At 40.1% G+C, this 26,047-nt stretch overlaps 1 protein-coding gene and 1 long non-coding RNA gene across 2 annotated transcripts in view; one reads left to right on the top strand and one right to left on the bottom strand.

Annotated features, from left to right (window-relative positions):
* The window catches only part of LOC306758061 (uncharacterized protein), a gene marked incomplete at its 3' end in the record, with an annotated part of 39,821 nt that extends 23,953 nt beyond the window's left edge, over window positions 1–15,868 (top strand). Inside the window, exon 14 of the mRNA XM_079243277.1 lies at window positions 15,797–15,868. Coding sequence (XP_079099403.1) covers window positions 15,797–15,868 — 72 coding nt within the window. The remainder of the gene's footprint in view (window positions 1–15,796) is intronic.
* The window catches only part of LOC306758097, a 49,752-nt gene extending 32,826 nt beyond the window's left edge, over window positions 1–16,926 (bottom strand). The window contains exon 1 of the long non-coding RNA XR_013771365.1: window positions 16,850–16,926. This is a non-coding gene — a long non-coding RNA (uncharacterized lncRNA). The remainder of the gene's footprint in view (window positions 1–16,849) is intronic.
* Window positions 16,927–26,047: the final 9,121 nt, after the last annotated feature.

The following is a 26,047-nucleotide window of genomic DNA, read 5'->3' as shown; positions in this document are numbered from 1 at the left end:
GATGCATTTCTGCGGAGATATAAGCAAACCGTGTTTCATGGCGAGAACGCTTTTTTCCATGGGTTGCCACGGTAACACGCTTTCTCCTATCGGAAAGATTTTAATAACTTTTGGTCCCCATCTTGTCACAAAGCTCCATGGCGAACGTGGAGCCAATATCATGAATCCCCTCAGACTAGTTCGTTCAAATGCGATGCGCCCAAATTGATAAAAAGAGCATAAACGCCAAGATGGCGGCCACCCCGTTGCCATGGTAACAGGTTCTCAATATAGTTTTTTTCTCGTCTTGGTTACTTATACATGTGGACCGAATTTCGTAGCCATAGGTCAAAGTAGACTATCGAGCCCCTAGGGGCCCCCCCAATATGCGCCCCACCCACAATACATATTACAATGCGTTAAGGACCTACCAAACATGAATTATTTTAATTTTGGTTCCGTTCGGATGTATTTCTGCGAAGATATGAGTGAACCGTGTTTCATGGCGAGAACGCTTTTTTCCATGGGTTGCCACGGTAACACGCTTTCTCCTATCAAAAAGATTTGAATAACTTTTTGTCCCCATCTTGTCACGAAGCTCCATGGCGAATGTGGAGCCAATAGCATGAATCGCCTCAGACTAGTTCGTTCAAATGCGATGCGCCCAAATTGACAAAAACGGGCAAAAAAATGGCCGCAAACGCCAAGATGGCGGACAGCCCGTTGCCATGACAACAGGCGTTTCAATGACTTTTTTACTTGTCTTGATGTGATAGACATGTGTACCGAATTTCGTCGTCCTACGTCAAACTAAAATTTTTTTCCCCCATTCTAGAGGCCATTGTTGGCGTTTCTAGGGGGCGCCGTCGAGGCATTTTCACATTGGCGTGCACGCGGACCCCAGAATATCGCTATTTTCGCTCGGACCCTAATTAAAGCCGCAAGTGGCATCTATCGGGTCCTCGCCTCAGGGTCCTAGCCATACGAAGTATGGCAAGGCCCTATTGTTATTGTAATGTTTATTCTTCTCAGCACAACTCACTCAATTTTGACCCCCTTAGACCCCGTGAAAAGTTGCGAAACTTGGCACACACCTCAGTCCCGGCGAAAATAGCGATATTCTGGGGTCCGTGTGCATGCCAATGTAAAAATGCCTCGACGGCGCCCCCTAGAAACGCCAAAAATGGCCTCTAGAATGGGGAAAAAAAATTTTAGTTAGACGTAGGACGACGAAATTCGGTACACATGTCTATCACATCAAGACAAGTAAAAAAGTCATTGAAACGCCTGTTGTCATGGCAACGGGCTTTCCGCCATCTTGGCGTTTGCGGCCATTTTTTTTCCCGTTTTTGTCAATTTGGGCGCATCGCATTTGAACGAACTAGTCTGAGGCGATTCATGCTATTGGCTCCACATTCGCCATGGAGCTTCGTGACAAGATGGGGACCAAAAGTTATTCAAATCTTTTTGATAGGCGAAAGCGTGTTACCGTGGCAACCCATGGAAAAAAGCGATCTCGCCATGAAACACGGTTCACTCATATCTTCGCAGAAATACATCCGATCGGAACCAAAATTAAAATAATTCATGTTTGGTACGTCCTTCACGCATTGTAATATGTATTGTGGGGGGGCGCATTTTGGGGGGGGCCCCTAGGGGCCCGATAGTCTACTTTGACCTAGGGCTACGAAATTCGGTACACATGTATAAGTAACCAAGACGAGCAAAAAACTCTATTGACAACCTGTTACCATGGCAACGGGGTGGCCGCCATCTTGGCGTTTATGCCCTTTTTATCACTTTAAGCACATCATATTTCAACGAACTAGTCTGAGGGGATTCAGGCTATTGGCTCCACATTCGCCATGGAGCTTCGTGACAAGATGGGGACCAAACGTTATTCAAATCTTTCTGATAGGAGAAAGCGTGTTACCGTGGCAACCCATGGAAAAAAGCGTTCTCGCCATGAAACACGGTTTGCTTATATTTCTGCAGAAATACATCCGATCGGAACCAAAATTCCAATAATTCATATTTGGTAGGTCCTTAACGCGTTGTAATATGTATTGTGGGGGGGGCACATTTTGGGGGCGGCCCCTAGGGGCCCGATAGTCTACTTTGAGCTAGGGCTACGAAATTCGGCACACATGTGTATCAACCCGAGACAAGCATAAAACTCAATTAAGCACCTGTTACCATGGCACTGGAGTGTCCGCCATCTTGGAAAAAAACCTTCTCGCCATGAAACACGGTTTGCTTATATCTTTGCACAAATTCATGCGATGTGCACCAAAACTTTAACTATTCATATTTGGTAGGTCCTTGACACATTACAGAATGTATTGTGGGGGGGGCAGTTTTTTTGGGGGGGGGGGCCGTCAGGGGCCCGATCGTCTACTTTCACCTATGGCTATGAAATTCGACACACATGTGTAACAACGCAAGGCGAGTAAAAAAGTGCATTGACCACCTGTTACCATGGCAACGGGGTGTCCGCCATCTTGGCGTTTACGCCCATTTAGCACTGTATGTGCATTGTTTTTGGACAAACTACTTTTGGATTCGTGCCTTTTACTTCACATCCACCCGGAAGCTTTGTGGCAAGTTCGGGTGGAGGGTTCGGCATGAGGCGAGGACCCGATGGATGCCGCTTGCGGCTTTAATTATTATTCTCCTCGTTCTAAGCACAACTCGGCCATTTTTGACCCCTTTAGGCCCCGTGAAAAGTTGCGAAACTTGGCACACACCTCAGTCCCGGCGAAAATAGCGATATTCTGGGGTCCGCGTGCACGCCAATGCAAAAATGCCTCGACGGCGCCCCCTAGAAACGCCAAAAATGGCCTCTAGAATGGGGTCAAAAAAATTTAGTTTGACATAGGACGACGAAATTCGGTACACATGTCTATCACATCAAGACAAGTAAAAAAGTCATTGAAACGCCTGTTGTCATGGCAACGGGCTTTCCGCCATCTTGGCGTTTGCGGCCATTTTTTTGCCCGTTTTTGTCAATTTGGGCGCATCGCATTTGAACGAACTAGTCTGAGGGGATTCATGCTATAGGCTCCACGTTCGCCATGGAGCTTCGTGACAAGATGGGGACCAAAAGTTATTCAAATCTTTTTGATAGGAGAAAGCGTGTTACCGTGGCAACCCATGGAAAAAAACATTCTCGCCATGAAACACGGTTCACTCATATCTTCGCAGAAATACATCCGATCGGAACCAAAATTAAAATAATTCATGTTTGGTAGGTCTTTCATGCTTTGTAATATGTATTATGGGGGGGGGGGCGCATTTCGGGGGGGGCCCTAGGGGCCCGATAGTCTACTTTGACCTATGGCTACGAAATTCGGTACACATGTATAAGTAACCAAGACGAGCAAAAAACTCAATTAACCACCTGTTACCATGGCAACGGGGTGTCCGCCATCTTGAAAAAAATACTCCTCGCCATGAAAAACGGTTCACTCATATCTTCGCAGAAATACATCCGATCGGAACCAAAATGAAAATAATTCATGTTTGCTAGGTCCTTCACGCATTGTAATATGTATTGTGGGGGGGGGGGGGGGGCGCATTTTGGGGGGGGCCCTAGGGGCCCGATAGTCTACTTTGACCTATGGCTACGAAATTCGGTACACATGTGTAACATCCCAAGACAAGCTAAAAAGTCAATGAAACACATGTTGCCATGGTAACGGGCTGTCCGCCATCTTGGCGTTTACACACATTCTTTTCCCAATATGTGAATTGTACTTCTCTGTTAAAATGAACTGGCTCTGCGGGTCCTTTACATGTAGCGTTAAGAGAACCAGGACTCGGGTGGAGGGTTCGGCATGAGGCGAGGACCCGGTGGATGCCGCTTGCGGCTTTAATTAGGGTCCGAGCCATACGAAGTATGGCAGGGCCCTATTGTTATTGTAATGTTTATTGTTATTCTTCTCCTCGTTCTCAGCACAACTCGGCCATTTTTGACCCCCTTAGGCCCCGTGAAAAGTTGCGAAACTTGGCACACACCTCAGTCCCGGCGAAAATAGCAATATTCTGGGGTCCGCGTGCACGCCAATGTAAAAATGCCTCGACGGCGCCCCCTAGAAACGCCAAAAATGGCCTCTAGAATGGGGAAAAAAAATTTTAGTTTGACGTAGGACGACGAAATTCGGTACACATGTCTATCACATGAAGACAAGTAAAAAAGTCATTGAAACGCCTGTTGTCATGGCAACGGGCTTTCCGCCATCTTGGCGTTTGCGGCCATTTTTTTGCCCGTTTTTGTCAATTTGGGCGCATCGCATTTGAACGAACTAGTCTGAGGCGAATCATGCTATTGGCTCCACATTCGCGATGGAGCTTCGTGACAAGATGGGGACCAAAAGTTATTCAAATCTTTTTGATAGGCGAAAGCGTGTTACCGTGGCAACCCATGGAAAAAAGCGATCTCGCCATGAAACACGGTTCACTCATATCTTCGCAGAAATACATCCGATCGGAACCAAAATTAAAATAATTCATGTTTGGTAGGTCCTTCACGCATTGTAATATGTATTGTGGGTGGGGCGCATTTTGGGGGGGGCCCCTAGGGGCCCGATAGTCTACTTTGACCTAGGGCTACGAAATTTGGTACACATGTATAAGTAACCAAGACGAGCAAAAAACTCTATTGAGAACCTGTTACCATGGCAACGGGGTGTCCGCCATCTTGGCGTTTATGCCCTTTTTATCACTTTAAGCGCATCGTATTTGAACGAACTAGTCTGAGGGGATTCATGCTATTGGCTCCACATTCGCCATGGAGCTTCGTGACAAGATGGGGACCAAAAGTTATTCAAATCTTTCTGATAGGAGAAAGCGTGTTACCGTGGCAACCCATGGAAAAAAGCGTTCTCGCCATGAAACACGGTTTGCTTATATCTTCGCAGAAATGCATCCGATCGGAACCAAAATTCAAATTATTCATATTTGGTAGGTCCTTCACGCATTGTAATATGTATTGTGGGGGGGGGGCACATTTTGGGGGGGGGCCCTAGGGGCCCGATAGTCTACTTTGAGCTAGGGCTACGAAATTCGGCACACATGTGTATCAACCCGAGACAAGCATAAAACTCAATTAAGCACCTGTTACCATGGCACTGGAGTGTCCGCCATCTTGGAAAAAAACCTTCTCGCCATGAAACACGGTTTGCTTATATCTTTGCACAAATTCATGCGATGTGCACAAAAACTTTAACTATTCATATTTGGTAGGTCCTTAACACATTATAGAATGTATTGTGGGGGGGGCAGTTTTTGGGGGGGGCCCTCAGGGGCCCGATTGTCTACTTTCATCTTAGGCTACGAAATTCGGCACACATGTGTAACAACCCAAGGCGAGTAAAAAAAGTGCATTGACCACCTGTTACCATGGCAACATGGTGTCCGCCATCTTGGCATTTATGCTTATTTATTACTGAATGTGCATTATTTTTTAACAAACTAGTTTTGGATTCATGCCTTTTACTTCACATCTACCCGGAAGCTTTGTGGCGAGTTCGGGTGGAGGGTTCGGCATGAGGCGAGGACCCGATGGATGCCGCTTGCGGCTTTAATTATTATTATCATTTTTGTCAGCACAACTCGGCCATTTTTGACCCCCTTAGGCCCCGTGAAAAGTTGCGAAACGTGGCACACACCTCAGTCCTGGCGAAAATAGCGATATTCTGGGGTCCGCGTGCACGCCAATGTAAAAATGCCTCGACGGCGCCCCCTAGAAACGCCAAAAATGGCCCGTAGAATGGGGTCAAAAAAGTTTAGTTTGACGTAGGACGACGAAATTCGGTGCACATGTCTATCATCTCAAGACGACCAAAAAAGTCAATCGTAGACCTGTTGTCATGGTAACAGTCTGTCCACCATCTTGGCGTTTGCGGCCATTTTTTGGCCCGTTTTTGTCAATTTGGGCGCATCGCATTTGAACGAACTAGTCTGAGGGGATTCATGCTATTGGCTCCACATTCGCCATGGAGCTTCGTGACAAGATGGGGACCAAAAGTTATTCAAATCTTTTTGATAGGCGAAAGCGTGTTGCCGTGGCAACCCATGGAAAAAAGCGTTCTCGCCATGAAACACGGTTCACTCATATCTTCGCAGAAATACGTCCGATCGGAACCAAAATTCTGATAATTCATGTTTGGTAGGTCCTTCACGCATCTTAATATGTATTGTGGGGGAGGCGCATTTTGGGGGGGGCCCCGAGGGGCCCGATAGTCTACTTTGAGCTATGGCTACGAAATTCGGTACACATGTATAAGTAACCAAGACGAGCAAAAAACTCTATTGAGAACCTGTTACCATGGCAACGGGGTGTCCGCCATCTTGGCGTTTATGCCCTTTTTATCACTTTAAGCGCATCATGTTTGAACGAACTAGTCTGAGGCAATTCATGCCATTGGCTCCACATTCCCCATGGAGCTTCCTGACAAGATGGGGACCAAAAGTTATTCAAATCTTTCTGATAGGAGAAAGCGTGTTACCGTGGCAACCCATGGAAAAAAGCGTTCTCGCCATGAAACACGGTTTGCTTATATCTCTGCAGAAATGCATCCGATCGGAACCAAAATTACAATAATTCATATTTGGCAGGTCCTTAACGCATTGTAATATGTATTGTGGGGGGGGGGCACATTTTGGGGGGGGCCCCTTGGGGCCCGATCGTCTACTTTGACCTAGGGCTACGAAATTCGGCACACATGTGTATCAACCCGAGACGAGCAAAAAACTCAATTAACCACCTGTTACCATGGCAACGGGGTGTCCGCCATCTTGGCGTTTGTGCCCTTTTTATCACTTTAAGCGTATCGTATTTGAACGAACTAGTCTGAGGGGATTCATGCGATTGGCTCCATACTCAGCAGTAAGCTTCGTGACAAGATGGGGAGCAAAAGTTAGTCAAATCTTTCCAACAGGACAAAGCATGTTACCGTGGCAACCCATGGAAAAAAGCGTTCTCGCCATGAAACACGGTTAACTCATATCTTCGCAGAAATACGTCCGATCGGAACGAAAATTCTAATAATTCATATTTGGTAGGTCCTTCACGCATTGTAATATGTATTGTGGGGGGGGGGGGGGGGGGGCCCTAGGGGCCCGATCGTCTACTTTGACCTAGGGCTACGAAATTCGGCACACGTGTATGAACCCAAGATGAGCAAAAAAACTCAATTAACCACCTGTTACCATGGCAACGGGGTTTCCGCCATCTTGGAATTTATCCACACATTTTTTTGTGATTGGCTCCAAATGCGGGAGGACGCTTTGTGACAAGATGGGAACCAAAAGTTAGTCAATTGTTTATGATAGGTTCAAGCGTGTTACTCTGGCAGCCCATGGAAAAAAGCCATGAACCATGAAACACGGTTTGCTTATATCTCTGCAGAAATACATGCGATCTGCACCAAAATTGATACCATTCATATTGATTACATCCTTCACACACTGAAACATGTTTTGTGGGGGGGGGGGGGGGGGGGGGGGGGGGGCACTTCTTAGGGGGTGTTGCGAGGGTCCCGAACGTCAACTTTATCAAAGGACAACAAAATTTGGCACACGTGTCTAACACGGTTTATTCATATCGCAGCAAAAACACATGCGATCTGCACCAAATTTAACAGCATTCATATCTGTTAAATCCTCACACATTACACTATGCAAAGATAACCTTAACAGCTGTATGACATGGTGGGTGGGTGCCACAGTGCTTGGACACGATGCCTCCCAAAATGCTACGTTATCGAGAACGCTTACTAGCTACAATTACAATTCTATAACTTAGCAAACCATGTTAGCAAATTTATGACCTTGTAATGATGTGTTCTGAATCTTTACCATTTAGTTTTAACAAGCCACTCAGCATTAGTGCATTTTGTAAACAAACTACACTCTTCCTTGGGTTCAGAGCACTCACTTTCCTCTATTCTTTTACACTCGACAATCACTATGATCACACATAGAATGCTGTTTATAAAGTTTTTACAATTCAGTGCAGTGGCTTAGAAATCTACTGTGTACCATCCATTATTAAATATTTTAAAGTACAGCACTTTGCTTCAAACTTTTCTTAAAAAGTCAATTGCAACAAACTGGTTTATTACAATCTATTTTCACTATATTCATAATTATAATTATGAATGAATAATTATTTATGAATTAATTATAATATAATAATTATAATAATTCACTAGTAAATAAATAGTAAACCGGTTTACTCTGTATAGACAAGATTTATCTATTCTACTCATTTTCCCTTCTCATTTTCATTCTTTTTGCACCATGACACACAAACACTCCACAAACATGCTGTGTAACTTCAAAGGAATTTATTTATATTGCAACAAATAAGAACTCAAGTTGTCACTAATAATGTTATATAGCTTATAGACTATTATCAAAACTCTTAGGTGATCCTCTTGTTGCTATAATTCTGCAGTTAATTTTTATCACTATATACAGAATATGTAATAGGACAAAAAAAGGAAAAGGAAAAAAATTAGGACAAATAATACAAAAGACTGCCTTCCAATCCATATTGGGCAACTTGTTGCCAACTGCTTCATCAGCCATAGTCCGTCTCCTAGGAAAATGACAAAAAAGGTTTGAGTGCATGCATATGCATATGAAAATATATATATATATATATATATATATATATATATATATATATATATGCGCCCCACACTCTCTCTCACACACACACACACACACACACTCTCTCTCACACTATCTCACACTATCACTTCTCTACTCAATATAGTAACACTATAAAATACAGTTTTGGATTATTATAACACAAGCAATACTAATGCTACAGACTGGTCAAGGTCTAACAAGGATACAGCGACTGTGCCTCTGTAATAACCGTAAATACACAGTGCAACTATAAAATATGAAGCCTCAGGTTACAGCTTTTTTCATGCTCTTCACAGGCCTAATGAGGATCAGGACCACCAACAGAGCTCAGTGTAACTTTGTTCATCATTGGCTTCTGTTAACTAAAGATAAACTGCTAATATAAACCAGATATAAAAACACTCAAGAATATTTTTTTTTAAAACCAAGTCTTACTGAAGTGTGTCACGAGTCTGATTGTGTGAAAAAAGTAATTGTATAGGATAATGAATACTTACATTTACTTGTGTACCTACCTTGGCTGCAGTTACCTGTTCACTTAATTATCTCTGTAATTACACTTAAACACAACAGTTACATACAACTACAATTATCCAATTTAATAAAACCTATAGAAAAAGAGGCACGATCCTAACATCATCTAACAACCTAACCACACAGCGCAACAAAGCCTGTATCGACAACTTTGCAACTTGGGTCACTACACTACACTAACAACTTAAAAGCCATTTATTTTCTATTCAACCACCAACAAATCTAACTATTTTAACACTTTCACTACTTCCTAGACAGGGAGCACAGAATACCTTGGAACATGGACTAACAGTTGTACACAATGTAATGGATACCAAGAGAGGACTAAATTAACTTATTACGCGCAAATGATTTCAAACAGGGAACTCAGGTGAAGAGCAGCACAGCAACTACATGTTAAATATATTGACAGTTGAGAAAACATTTCTTAAGTTAAAAGCATGTGGGCTGCCTTACTTAAAGGAACATATGATGCCCTCATGATCACTAAAATATGTAGGCACCACTAACGCTTCTACTTCATAATTACTATTTTTAACATAAACATGGTCAATTAAGGTGCCTTTCTCTGTTGTGGCTGTCGACACATGTTGTTCATATCCTCTGTCTTTCATTTTCTGACAAATTGTTGAGGACTTCAAAATGTCCTCATTGAAATCACCAAAAACAACTATTGTTCCACTATGTGACTCTAATACATTTAGCAATGCTTCAAAATGTCTGAAAAAGAAAGAAACAGGATATGATGGTGGCCTGTAAATGACAGCTATTAAGATGTTGTATGTGGCACATTTTACGGCTAAACACTCTACATTTAAACCTGCTACTGTGACACTTTCAAACCCTACATTACTGTCACAGTACATACCAACACCACCATGCTGTTGGCCTTTAAGTGAAGTTAACACTGGATTATTGCTAGAGTAGGCTAAACTACGTGGAGCATTACTAAATCTATATCCAGTGATTTCTACAGAATCTAAGCTAACATCAGCAGGTATCCATGTCTCTGTCACAGCAATACAGTTAGGCTGCAAATGCTGTGTACAGTGGGCCAAATCTGAGACGTGGCGATTTAAACTCTGCACATTCATTAAAAATACTCTAAAACCATCCTTTTCTACTGTGTGGCTTTCAGTTATAAATGGTGGCATATTATTGATGGCCTCTTTAATGCTGTCATTACAATAAACAACTTTTTCTTTAAACTTCTGAATAATCAAACCAGACAAGCTTCTAACTCTACTTAATGGCACATATGCCTGTCCTGGTGCAAAGATCTTAGCTAAAGAGACGACAGCACTATCTACTGTAAGGCCCTGTACTTTGTGTACAGTACAGGCCCAGGCTAACTTTAATGGAAACTGTCGTCTCATGCCTTTTTTATTGGCTCTCTCTTCCTGAGGTTCAATTGGTACTGAACCTACTAACTCTGCTGATGGGTAAACGGTTTCTTTCCTCTTATTTTTACCTATCTTGTCATCATCAAATTTAACATAAGCTCTGAGAGGAAACTCATTTTTACCAGGCTGTTCAATGTGAATCACTGTGCCACATACACCATTTACTAAACCGTCATTTACATCGATGTTCTGAGACAACATGACTCGAGCATTTTTACCTAAATACAGCTCTTTTGGTAAACTAGTTTTCTTAGCTCTAACATGATAATCTGACTTTAACTCTAATTTACCTGTTTTTTTATTGTAACCAAAGTCCTGAGCACATATAATTATGTAGTCAGGACATATGCTTCTTAACTGCTTCTCATTATATTCATCTACCTGGGAATTTGTAGCAAAAATGTATAAGGCTGTGCTCTCTTCACCTGTTTCACACTGTTTTAAGACGTTTACATCACGCGCTAACATCGGTGTACCTTTTTTATGCGTCCGCATCCTATTTAATAATTGCGCAAACTCTTCATCTTTTTGCCGAACGATTGTTGTTAACTCGACGAGCTGAAATAAACTAGACCACAAATTCATATTTACATCCTGCACATACAACGCTTTCTCCCTTTACCGGGGGCAACTGATAAAAATCTCCGACTGCGATAATGCTGACGTTACCGAAAGGGTTATAGTCACCAGTTTGTTTGATTTGCCTTAATCTGCCATGGATATAAGCCAATAGATTATGATTGACCATGGAGATTTCATCAATTATGACTTATCTGCAAATCAGCATATTTAACACGCAAAGAGTTCAGCTTTTCCTCACTCAAAGGTGTGTAAGGAAGGCTGACGTCTTTGCCAATGCCAAATGTACTGTGGATAGTCGCTGCATTTAAATGATAAGCAGCTATTCCTGTTGGAGCCGTTAATAAAACACAAATATTATCTGGCTTCTGACAAGTTGGTGACAATAACCTCGTAGCCTCATACTGAATCGCTCTAACTAGGTAGCTCTTTCCGACTCCAGCTCCTCCAGATATAAACACGTGGAGGGGTTCTGGGTTTCTACCATTTACTTTATCTAAACACCAGTTGCGGATTTTATAGAAGACCGAGAGCTGCTTCTCATTCAGAGATCTAATTAACTCCAGGCCCTCTCTCCTACTCATTACATTATTATTCTTTTCTAACGGACATGCCTGATCGTTCCTAACAGATAAATCTGGAATGTTGTCGACGGGTTCCTGACCTACTTCCTCTACATGTTCCCCCGCTGCCTGTTCTTTTTCTCTAATTTCTTCTTTACATTCTAAACGCTCTACTTCCTGTTCAGGGCACAGATTTGCCCAAGCATCTACTGGGCCTTCCTCATTTTCAAGTTTATTCTGTAACTCTTCTAATTCGTCTGAATCTTCTACCTCGAATTTGTTCCTATTCTCATCGACGACAGATTTAACTGTGTGTTCTGATCCATCACTAAAGATCACGGAACCATTTTCATAAAACTGTTCAAACGTCGCGCAGTCAGCAGCTTTTAGATCGTCGTCTACGCGGTACGGAAGAAACAACTGTAACTGACTTTTGTAATATAATTCGGGGGTTTTTGTTTTTGAAAAGCGCGCATAACGAACTACAGCGGGTTTTGTTCGTGTTCGTTTAAGAATAAACCCTAACCCCCTTTGCAACTGTATCGCATCCTTTGACTTTTCATTTCCTCTCATAACACGATATTCAGACACGAACGTCGCAATGCACATATCATTAAAAGTGCTATTATTAGGCCTGCTTTTATAACGATCTACGACACTAACCATCCACACGTCGTCTCCAGATAGTCCACTTTCTTGGATTAAACTAATCGGTTTGCTCATTTTAACTATTTTGTCCCCTGTTGGTATAAACTCTACCTTACGTGAATTCTCCTTTAAATGCATCCCGGTTAATCTATAAACTGCCTCCTGAGCAGACACGTCACGACTGTTTAGATAAACACTGCCAATTGTTTTCAGTGCATCTTGTGCATTGACGTTCACATCGTTTGTGGCTTCTTTATGTGCTTTACTTAGCAAAAGTCCTACTTCTTTTTCTGACTTACTAATGTAAGAAATAATGTAAACTATAACGGCATAGGCATCGGTTACATATTGAATATCTAAGTTTGCATTCCAGCATTTTAAAAGAGACTTGTTATATGGATTTATCCATGCCTCTTTAATGTCTCTTATATACAATTTTGATTTTACACATATTTAGTCGTTTGTAACAAATTTCAAATATTTGCTGATTAATATTTAGATGCTGGAATAACTCATCTAGACTATTAAAAGTCTCCTCTTTTACCGCTTTTTTCACTGCCTCCAGAGTTTTTAATGCCAAATCCTTATCTACCTTAAGCAGGTTATAGTAGTACTCATTACCACATGTGCACCGTTTTACTTCATGTTTTTTATCAGAATCGGAATCAGAATCACTCATTTTCTTTTCTTTTACTTTCTTACATTTATCGCATGGATTTGGATTTAAATTAACATTCACAACAAATGTCCTACCTGACACTGGTCTGGGGAAATTAAAGCGACATTCAGTGCCACCTTTTTTACAACTTTTTGAATGTTTCTTTGAATGTTGCTGCACAGATGTGACCTTCTCCAATAATGTCTCATCCTGTGCTGGTAGCTCGCATGTTACATACTTATCAATAAAAGCTACCACTTCCTCATCGGTGTTCGTATCAATTTTAGGTGCATTTTCTATCCAGAAAAGACAGTGCACATGAGGACTCCCGCGGCATTGAAACTCTACCCGATAAAAGTAATCAATAATTTTTCCTATTGGATTTGAAGGAGACATAAGGACCTCCTTCAAAAAACAATGCCAGCGGAAATCAAACATTCTGGCGGCAGTGACAGGATTACGACGCAATAAATCGCATCTATCGGTCCACTCCAAGTCTTCTAATGTTTGTGTTCGACCTTCCTGTTTTAAAATAGTTTTAAGAAGGTTTTGCCATCTCAGATCCGCGGAAGAAAATGAACAAAACCACGTGGGAATCCCAAGTTGCCGAACACAAGCCATCAGGTCGTTCTGTACTCCCTGCCAAAAGGCTGGAGTCCCTCTAATAGGCTTAAGAAACCGAAAACCATCATCTACCTCCAACAACTGCTTCAAGGACTCCTTGTTTTCCACATTCACCTCACCTCCTTTTCCTTTTCTTAATGCTATGCTAACTTTGGAAACAACCTGCTCTACCTCAGACATGTACTGAGCAAAGAAAATATACTCAATGTTCTGAGCAAACCTTCTATCCGCATGTAAAATTCGGTTATTGAAGTAACGACACAATGTTAAATCATACGCACGGCTTTCGTGATACATATTACAACCTCTAGGAAACAACACTGGAAAACACTTTGCTTCATTTTCTTTATCCGTCAACAACTTAACTGGGTTATTACCCTCAGCTGGTGCAACATTAACTATACTGTCAAAATACTGATCTAGAACTTCCTGACCAATATCTACCGGCATCAGACACGTGTCTGAAAACATGCAATGTTGCTGCCGATCATGCAGCATCTCATTATCAGCATCATCTGCTGTACTTTCAACTACTTCTTTCTTTTCCTTCTCTTCATCCTCAAGATGATCTAAGCTACACAACTCATTAACCCATTCCTCATTAAAATCTATGTCTTTATAAAACTTATTTGATTGCTTTAAAACCCGTAAAGCTTGCCGAATGTGCATCGTATCTACAAACTCGTACTCATAATGGCCTTTATAGGTTAATTTACGTTTTAATTTTACAGCTAATAAAGAGCCCTCCATATTTGAGCGGGGCAACATGTTAGATGTTTGAACTATGTTTGATGGAACGCAGGTTACTGGTCCATGAACTCCATTTTGGCCACCTTTGGGCAACGCGAGCATTTTCATGAAGGGAATATTTAAAGCAATCAAATGTTGTTCTAACCTATTTAAACAAGCTAATTCTGGGGGAACTGGATCTACTGCCAACCTATTTGTTACACTTTCAGCAGGCATTTGGCCAAGTGAAAGTTTACGATGACAAGTGTAACAAATCCAAAGATGTCCTCTATTAGAACTCATTATCTGACAGGGCTGAACACAATCCTCACTACATTCATGTAAGTAGTCAGTTTTAATACACCTGTCTGCTAAAGAACCTATCACTTCAGTCTTGTTATAAGCAGCCTTCCTACAACTCAACACCTGATGGGGAAACAACAGCCTGAAACAGACACAACAGACATACTCAGGACCATCTTCAACTTTGTTTAAAAACTCTCTGTGAAGAACTCAATATTCTGTGTTGCATCTTTATCTTTTATTTCTTGCCTCTTCAGTTTCACTACTCTTTTAACCATTTCTCGGTGACGCGCATCCTTTGCATATTTTATTTTGCTCTGGTCCTTCACATTTTTTCGGTGACACACATCCTTTGCATATTTTATTTTGCTTCTGTCCTTCACGTTTTTTCGGTGACGCACATCCTTTGAATATTTTAATTTGCTTTGGTCCATCATGTTTTGTCGATAATGCGCATCTTTTGCATACTTCGTTTTGCTATGGTGTATTACGTTTTGCCGATGACGCGCATCTAGTGCATATTTTACTTTGTGTTGCTCCTTCACATTTTGACGGTGACGCGCATCTACTGCATATTTTATTTTATTTATATTCCTAATTTGGGTTTTTCTCAGGACTTTCTTATATTTAGACGTATACAATCTTTTGTCGTACTGTACATCTTTTTTGGAAGTGGATGTGTCACTTTTGGATGAAGCACTACTAATTAAACCTTTGCCTGACAACCTAGTGTGATATGGTTCTGAACAATCTACTTTACAATACTCGTAACAACGTTCTAATCCAGGTTCTTTAACACATACCACAGTTTCATAATGATTACCCTGGCAGTTTTCCAAATAAATGGATTTTTCTGACACACTGCTACTGCATCCATACTTTAACCAACGACCATCTAAAAAGGTGAAGACATTAATACCCAATAAATCTGCTGTCGCTTGTATTTCTAATTCTGTGGCCCAGGTGCTAACGTATTTCATTTTTGATTTGTCTATGTAATCTGCCACAGAGGAATAACTTTCTCTTAGAATAGTTTTATATTTGAAGTCATTTTTTAATAAATGTTTAACAACTGCTCTCCTGATTTTGATGTGATGCTTTTGTGTGCCACTCAGTGCCTGAGAAACGGCCCTAAAGTAGCAGCTACCATCAGCAACTATATCTCTATTTTGGCACGGAACGCCTAACACGCCAACACGACTAGACGCAGCACTATTTACACTTTCATGCTCTATTTTTAATTTGGTACACAAGCTTTGGCAAGTACTTTCACAGAGAGGGTTAAACATAAGCTGTTCATGTTCTTCACTGACTACCTCCACATCTGAACTAACCTGCTGACTTAAGAAAACCTGTTCCTCAACAGCAAACTCTTCATCTGAAACATGACGACGTTTCTTTGCCACATGTTCAGATGGGCTGGAAAGGTCTGTTTCATCCCAATCTGCTGATTCCTGATGTTTTACACCTCACTTATTGTCATCATCAGAATCACAACCAAATAAGCTACTCGGCACATCATCATCACACTCCCTGCTAACATCAACACCATTGATCTCAAAAGGCTTGCTACGACCACCTAACATCACTGCCAAATGACTGAAGTGATCAAACACTTCCCTAATGGAACCAAAGTACAAAACAACACTGGTACCATTCACATTCAAGAGACCAGTAGGACCACGTGAATGAGAGTCTACCACGGCATACCTACCACCAGCAGATATGACAGCACATGTATTTGAACACAAGGTCAAAAGACATGTCTGGTACTGAGATAACATCCTTTCCAGCCAGTTTTCTAAAGTCACATAAGCTCCACACTCAATAAACTCTCCCTCAGTCACAGTGACATCCCCACTCAGAGTATCGGGGAACTCAAACTTAAAGTTCTGCCAGTACAAAACTCTCTGTCTCGGCAACTCTGGGACCATCAAAAAGTTTTCTCCTGAAGGGATTATACCACGGTCCTTTAGATCAGTATAGAGGTCATCTCCTAACCACAGAGCTAAATCTAAATCTTGTGTCCTCCAATTCATCACACTAGACACCATATGTCTGGCTAAACTGACCAACGCTATCGCCATGCACTGAACTCCAGGATTCCTAAACTGACCGTGCCCCTGGTGAAATGAACCCCGAACAACATCAGCATTAGCCATACTCACCTCACTTACCTCCACAGTAGCTTCCTCATCTTCATCAGTAGAAGACAACACACCCTGGCTCTGTGATGTCTCAACCTAAGCAAGGAAATCAACAAGCAATGGCCTCAAAACACTGTCATGTGTAATAATAAAAATATTTGATGCTAGTCTTTAAGAACAATATTCCTTACCGTCTTCACCTCCACAGTGGTCTCGGACTCCGACGACGACCCCCGGCTGGATGAAGTGTCGGTCTAAAGAGAAACCAAAACAAGTGTATTTTACTTTACATATACCCAAAATAGAAATAAATAAAATACATGAGAAATTTTTTCCCCCCCATACAATACAGAAATATGAACATAGACACATATTTATAATTTTAAAAAACCTTTAAACACAAAATAACATTTCTTACCTTCTTCGACTCCACAGTAGCCTTGGAGTCAGACGACATCCCTCGGCTGGATGTCATCTCGGTCTGGGGATTAAAAAAAAAAAACAAAAAAACAACTTTATTTTACTACATCGTCACAGGAAAAAGATTCAATACAAAAATTTTCATTGCCAAATCTCCTTACCCTTCGCTTGTCCGGGCGAATCCTCTTGGACTGGTGTTTCACGCGCCGCCTCTGGCCAAAACACAAAGATTTGCACACCGTGAATTTGATATGGACACTGAACACATTCAGCATTATAGAAGTCTATCGTTAATCAATGACTCTTTCAGAATACAACATTTTATGACAACCCATAAACACGTTTGTCTTTATGCACTTTACCTTTGGTGGTGAAACACCAGCGAAGACAGCAGGAGATGTCAGATTCGATGGTGAAACCTTCTCCATCTCCTCCAACATCTCACTGCTGAACAGCACAGGATTCAGGGGGATGCCAGCAAGCTAGAAATACAAAAACAGAAACACAAGCAGTGACTTTTACTGCTTTTCCAATTGGAGCAAACCTTTCTTCAAACGTCTTTCTGTACAATTATCACACTGACCTCCCACTGAACTGCACTGCATTCTCCAGAGGACTGAAAAAAAAAGGAAAAAAAAGAAAATTAAAAAATAAACAAGGATAATTTTTGTCTGTGGAACTGTGACAACACTAAAAACCTTAGAGCTGTGACATTTCCTGCCATATTATTATTACCTTGCCGCCCGGACGAACAGCAATCCACTCCTCGGGGCCTGGACTCCGACGGACACGCACCTCTCCCTTCACAACCACACGGGGAGTGAAGCGAGGTGGTGGTGACGGACGACACACTGGGGGGGCTGGTGGCACGGTCTCCAGTTGCTTCAATAAAAAATAAAGACAGAATAATTATAAACAATATAGCTTTTTACATACTTGGTCAGCAGCCAAAATCACATCCAGCTGAATGTTTGTAAGGTAAAAAGTGTTTTAAATAAAAAAGGGCAAACCAGGTAAGCGACGTCGAACAGCAACTCTGCAAAGCGCACCATCCCGACGTCATCACTCAGGTGCACCTAGTACAACGACATGAATGAAATGTTAAGTTTCTCCACAACATCTCTCACTAAATACACACAGCTCTATTCAAACAGTTTGTCATCTCTGGATCAGAAGGTCCTGGATTCCATCCCAGCCACTGACTTGAGCATGAGTGCATCAAACTTCATCAAGACAAAAGATTTACTTACACCGTCACGACTCCACATGCTGAGGCACTGCCGGGGGAAGTAATCCACGAGGTGGTAGTACTTCACAGCTTTCAAAGAAAAACACATAGCACAGCTCTTTATGCTTGCAAAACAACACAATTACATACATCTATATACCACGATGCGGAAGATAAAATACAATCACGACACATGTCTGATGTCTTCTTTGATAAACATGCAACAGCACAAGTACATATTTTAACGTACCCATGCGGGTTGCCACGCGGTGAAACTCCTGACGGTAGAGCTCTTGCAGGGATTCCTCGACAGTCAGCCTCGGGGGAAAGTCCAGCACACACACCTGTAGAGAAACAACTCATCAACATCTCTCGTTTTCTGATCTTTTCTTGAACAGTCAGAAGGCTATCAATTTACACATTTTTCTGTCAACTTTTATCTGATGAAATTCTGTTCACACTACTGAGTTTAAACATACTGCAAAAACACTTTTAGTCATTTAGGAAAACGGACTTCTCAAAGACTGCTCTTACATATGCAGTATCAAAACATTAAAAACAAAAATATGCATTTTACATAAGTGTTTGAGCTGTATTCAGAGAAAACAGCTTTTACATGTAAAATACAAGGAAGAAGCTAATCATGCCTGCCACAAAGACTGTAATTTCAGGGTGTGCTTACCTTAGGCCAGCGACTGCAGACGGCGGCCAGGTACCTCTCAAAGTCTGCAGCCACGTGACCGATGGTGTGCTTGGAAGTCAAGTCATTGCTCGGAGCTAAAACGCACACCAAGTCGGGTGTCAGAGGGACTACTGCGTTAATCACCTCTGTCCTCAACTCTCGGGCGCCAGCTCCGGGCGTTGACATGAACCCCCACGCCAGACGCTCCCCGTCGACCTGAACAATGCCATCTAAAATAAAATTAAAAAGGTTTCTACTGTAATTGTTTTTATATGTAAAACATTTTTATAAAACACATCAATACAGCACAAATGAATACTTTATTGAACATACAAAATAGTGATGTAAATACCTGCAAGGCTTCGAAGATGGGAGTCACCAATGGCTAAGACCACCTGAGTGAGAAGATTTTTGTATTTATTTCAACATGTACTGTTCACTTGGGTAACTATTATGTTAGTCTATTTCAAACACAACATTACCTTCTTGCCGTGGGACTCCTGCGGGAGGACCAGTTTGTGCTGCCGCCCGGTGAACACCGATGTCTCCCACTTCTCCACCTGATGTCGGTGCCCAGTTCCGTGCGCTACAGACATACAGAGAAAATAGATCAATAACAGAATAACAACTAACTAAAAATACATAAAATGCTTGGATAAGAACTTTATTAGGCAGGCAATTGTTGTGCAGGGGTAGCCATACAGTAAAAACTATTAAAATATACAAAGATAAAAAATATATGAATATAAAGTATAAAAATATATGAAATATGAATACAGGCAGATAAGGTGCAAATAAGAGATACATACACGCACAGTGGACCTCGGGAGGCTGAGGAGAGGCCTCGATCGTCAGTCTGTTGGCTGCCCTCCTCATGGCTGCCTGGCATCTCCGGAAGTTCTTCTTTCTCGGCATCTCTGCAAAAAAAAAAAAAAAAAAAAAGAAAGAAAAACCACAACACACACTCACTCGCACACACACAAACACCCCCAACAGAGAGACAGGCGCTCACACAAACAGTCTTACACAAAAGCTGTATAAAAAGAGAAAATAGGTTAGACAAAATACAAAAAAATAAGAATATAGAAAAAAACAGAATGATACTGGTATAACACAAACATTTGCAAGCCATCATCAATTGCAATGAAGACAACATATTTCTGCTTCTACCAAATAAAATTCCACAAGACTAAACAGAAGGTAAATCACCAACAATTATGGAAGAGTGACACATTCATAATTAATTTTTATTGCCTCTATGGAGTTATGTGTTGGATAACATGCAGTCATCCAACCATTAACTTGTGTGTTCCACCCTCAGATTTAAGTGTAACTACTATCAGGCAAAAATATTTTACTAGAAAATTTAGGTTTAAAAGTTTATTTGAACATGATGATAAATCTAAAAACAAAAACAGAAATAAAACATGACAAAATGTTCAAAAGGAGTGGGGAGAAGCATAAGCTTATAATGTAACCTGTCCCAGTGATAAAGAAATATAACAAAAACAGCAGTAGCAGAAACACAACAGCAGCAACCATCCATCAGTGATACCTGTACAATGATATCCTCACTATCTCATAATCGATAAGAATACAAGAATCAACTACAGTGATGAAGAAACAACAACTGGTCAAGCCAGCCTACACTTTGCACGTTCACTTTCAACTTTATGGTAAAGCCAACATCTACCAACGATTACTTTGGATTTCAAAATAAAGCATTTCACAAATGAAGCACAAAAACAATGAAATACTTTTGTGTACTTTACCTGTAATGCATTCAGAAAGTTCCTTACACACAGAAATAAAATGCATTATCAGCTAACTTTGAAGTATGATATAATTCATTTCTTGAATAGTTAGTACACCAAACCTGTACTGTAAGTACTTCATAGTTTCTGTACAAGTAATATATGAGGTACTGGGTCCAACTGCATGGGTTTGGCGGACTAACTATTAAGGAAATTAATTTTAATCCACTTCAACGTCATCCAAAAAGGTATTTCATTTTACGTGTTTGACACTTTATAAATGAATAACAGGAAAAGTACACAGTAAAAGTAGTTCATAGTTTCTGTGCAAGTAGTATATGAGGTACTGAGTCCAACTGTATGGGTTTGGTGGACTTGAAATGATAATAATGAAACCTGCCCCCAGTGATAAAAAAAAAAATAGAACAACAAAATACAACAACAGCAGCAGCAGTAGCAGCAACACAAAAACAACCACCCAGTATATCAGTGATACCTGTACAATAATATTCTCAATATCTCATAATCTATAAGAAAACAACAATCAACTACAGTAATGGAGCAATCCAGCAAGACCAACAACAATAGCAACAATTATATCAATATTAACAGAACTACTCAGTTTATATAATACGTCTGTATTCTATACTATTTCTACCTTGCTCAGTTATCATTTCTGGACATTTGATAAGTGTGGTTTTGTAATTGTTACCCCACACCTCCACACAGTACTGTAACTACAGTAATATCAGTTAACAAAACAGAGTGTAAAGCGACTGGTAATCCAGAATCAGCCTAATACTCATGACTGCCTCTTTCATGTCATATTTAACACTACTGTTACCAGCAAAATATCTGGATATGTCATTTTCTTTGTCCCACTCTTTCTAAGTTGATTTAATATTCCTCAAATGTTTTTTTAATATCATTTTTAGTCTTATTTAGCTTTTTTCTGCAATACAATTTCTTAGTATATTAATTATTATTCTTATATCAATTAATATATCAATTAAATTGTTAACTTTTAAATTTATTTTCAGATTCTTCAGAACTTAATCTAAAAACATCCCAACTTTATAGCATCGTCTCACTAAATCTTCAGTAAAATAAAGCCATTTTCACAGAAAAACTAAATAAAATGCTCTGCAAATTTAGAGCTAGGAGAAGAAATAATCAACTACAGTAATGGAGCAATGCAGCAAGACCAACAACAATAGAAACAATTATATCAATAATAACAACTACTCAGTTTATATAATACGTCTGTATTCTATACTATTTCTGCCTTGCTCAATTATCATTTCTGGACATTTGATAAGTGTGGTTTTGTAATTGTTACCCCACACCTCCACACAGTACTGTAACTACAGTAATATCAGTTAACAAAACAGAGTGTAAAGCGACTTAATAAAGCGAACTTAATCTAAAAACATCCCAACTTTATAGCATCGTCTCACTAAATCTTCAGTAAAATAAAGCCATTTTCACAGAAAAACTAAATAAAAGCCTCAGCAAATTTAGAGCAAGGAGCAGAAATATCTCCATTCATGTGCAGTAAAACTTATGCCTAATCATCTCCTAAGCTAAATTAGCTTAGCTTAGATATCCATGTAAGAGAGGCATTTAGTTAATAAAAACACCGTTCGCTGTTAAGACATATTTTTTGAGCTCACGTTAAAAAAAACAAAACAATACAAACAAAAAAAAACAAAAACCCAAAAACATCGAACTATAATTTCAATGCAGAGGGATAAACAGGTTTTATTATTATTATTTACTTTTTTTTTCTCTTACCTACTATTGCTGTTTCTATTTCTTCCTCTATTGCTGTTCTGAGCTACTGTGACAACAGAATTTCCCTTGTGGATGAATAAAGTCTGTCTAAGTCTAAGTCTACAGGCTACACGAAGCTAAGCTCCACTTAAGCTAAGCTAAGCTAAGCTAAGCTAAGTAAGCTAACACGGTGAAAAACATCTAATTGATCAATATAAAAATGATAAACTTACCAGTCGAAGACACGAAGGCTTTATAAGAAGTTCTCCCGGTTGAAAAGCTCGAAAATCTCTGGATGAAGTGACAATAATCCACCAATATTCAGACAGGCTCTCAACGAGACATGCAGTCAGGTCAGAAGCTCGATCTGAAAGACCGGAGAAGCTTCTGGAAGCTTCTAGAAAACAAGATGTCCGACCGGACACATCAAAGGAGCCGACGAGCACCTGCAGTTTGCAGCGCAGCAGCAGCTCTGACGAACGGTTTTTTTTTTTTTTTTCAATAAACTTTATTGAACAAAGCCAGTTTTACAAAACGAATTTTCTATTGAATATCAACTACATTTAGGAGTTATTCGCTGAATTGTAGTTTTTGTGTTTATAATGACTGTGGGGATGCTGCTAGTTTTATGAATGACAGCCCTGTTGTGTCAATAAACAAATAAATAACACAAAAGGTCTCTCTTCCATATGAGGAAAACAGGAGAGTGAAGGCTTTTTTTTCTTTTTTATATACACAAAAGCCTGTATGATTTTGTGACGCAGCATTGAAGCACTTCTCCGCAGCTCCACGGTAAAATTATCCGGATGTGAGAAAGCTGAGACGAGAAAAAGGTGGATTGGAACATAAAGATGAGGATGACAGCTGGAAAAAGCACTTCTTGTGGATGTGCCAGTGAAAGACAAACCACCGTGGTACAAGACACAGAACACCTCGTTGTCATCTTGAAGACGGAGGGGATTAAGGTGATGACACCTTGGACATGGATGAATAAATGAAAATAAATAAATAAACAAATAAAATGGAAAAAATACAGTATATTTTGTATTCAGTGACCCATAAATGTCCACATGTACACACATATATATATATATATATATATATATATATATATATATGTGTGTGTGTGTGTGTGTGTGTGTGTGTGTGTGTGTGTGTGTGTATAATTTATTATTTTTTAGGTGGGGCTTTGTCAAATCTACCTATTGTTGAAGACAAACAATTATAGCAATAAAAAAAATTCTACTTTAAAAGTTATGTATTTCACAAATACTTTATTATATCATAAAATGACAACAATGACAAATACCAGAAATTCATTATTTCAATTTAGCTCAAAAGAAAATTTTGTTTTATAATGACAGGATTGTATTTAACATCTTATTTAATACAAATATTTTTGTAAAAAAAAAATTAAAAAAATAAGACATTAATTAGCTCATAATATATTTTGAAATATAAACAGTGGTAAAAACAAATCTACACATAAATATTTGTCACAAGCCTTAATAAGACAATAGGCATGAGAAGTGCTTTTGGTGGCGGCTACAGAAAGTAAACACCAGCATACCTTTCCTTAAAAAATCTAACCTCACTCAAACTTTTGACATGACTTTTGCAACAATCTACATTCAGTAGTAATTCTTTGATTACTAAATAATGAACACTAGAACCTGATGAATGAACTGATTTCATATTTGGTTTTCTCCAAGAACAACAAAAAATCAAATAAAACTGGTAGAAGAATTTAGTTTTCCTCTCCTTATTTAAGGCAAATCTCTCAATAATCCTCCTATTAAAGTCTGAATGTCCCCCACAAGCTTATTCTCCATGAAGAGCATGGCATGGCGTTGAGGCGATCCTGTGTCATGGAGTTTCTCACAGTAGAGTAGAAAAGCATTTCTCAGATTCAGCAGTTGTTATGGTGTTGTCATAATGATCTGGAGAAGGCTGTGACTCATCTGAAGGTTGTTCTTTATGAAAAACTGCTACAGAGGCACTGCTGCACCACAACCTTTAACTTCACCGTTCTTGTAGAAGAGGGACAGTTCTGCCTTGGCCTTGTCCAACATGGGACATGCCTCAACAGTCGTGTTTAGCTGCTCCCCAGCATGCACCAGGATGGTCTCACAGACCTGAAGCAAACATCAAAAGTTTTCAATTATAAGAAAGTTAGACCTTAGCAATTCTATTTATCAGGGGTGTCAATAATTCTGTACCAGATCTTCAGTATTGTTCTAGCATCATGTGACCAAAGTAAGAATATAAACTACATGTATTTGACTGAAAATATGACTGACCTCTGTAGCCAGCCTCTGTTGTTCTCCTGGTCCCAGCATCCTGTCTCTTCACCGGCTGTCCAGCAGGGCTGTCCTCACAGAGAGACGGGACTGACATCCTGGTCCAAACAACATAATAACATAATTGAGGTTTTTATGCACTAAAAACATTCATGAAACACCATAATAATCTAAATCTGCCGATCACTTGACCTGTTTAGGTCACAGTCTGGATTAAGAAAAGGTTTATCATAAAACTTAAAAGAATCTTTATTTAAATACCAAAAGAATAAAATGCGATGTGCTTCATAAGACTAATTTGCTGTGATGTCAAGTCAATAAACTTATGGCTTTTACAGTCTTAAATGAGTGACTGCTCTATTTAACAATAACTTTCTGAGTAAACAATAAATTATAGTTTATATAAATATAAATATTTACCTGATGTTGAGCATGTTGTCTTTGAACCTCTGACAAAAAGTTTTAATCCAGACAGGGTCGATGTTTATTTTCTGAAACTGGTTGAACAGCATATCCACATGAGTCATGATTTGGTGGACCAGTACATTTTTTTTCCCACTGAATAGACATTGTTTATGTCCATAAAAATACATTGGATCGGCATCAAAGTTAACTGCATTTCTATTTTGTAGGTCCTTAACATGGTCCACAATGGAGAGGGGGGGGCGGGGTGTCTTCGGCATGAGGCGAGGACCCGATGGATGCCGCTTGCGGCTTTAATTATTATTAGGGTCCGAGCCATACGAAGTATGGCAGGGCCCTATTGTTATTGTAATGTTTATTAGGGTCCGAGCCATACGAAGTATGGCAAGGCCCTATTGTTATTGTAATGTTTATTAGGGTCCGAGCCATACGAAGTATGGCAAGGCCCTATTGTTATTGTAATGTTTATTAGGGTCCTCGCCATACGAAGTATGGCAAGGCCCTATTGTTATTGTAATGTTTATTATTAGGGTCCTCGCCATACGAAGTATGGCAGGGCCCTATTGTTATTGTAATGTTTATTAGGGTCCTCGCCATACGAAGTATGGCAGGGCCCTATTGTTATTGTAATGTTTATTA

The sequence above is a fragment of the Telmatherina bonti genome, assembly GCF_933228915.1.
Source record: "Telmatherina bonti genome assembly, chromosome: 7".
In the NCBI taxonomy this organism is placed as follows: Eukaryota; Metazoa; Chordata; class Actinopteri; order Atheriniformes; family Telmatherinidae; genus Telmatherina; species Telmatherina bonti.
Note: the sequence above shows the minus strand (reverse complement) of the source record. Positions and strands in the feature narration are given on the sequence as shown.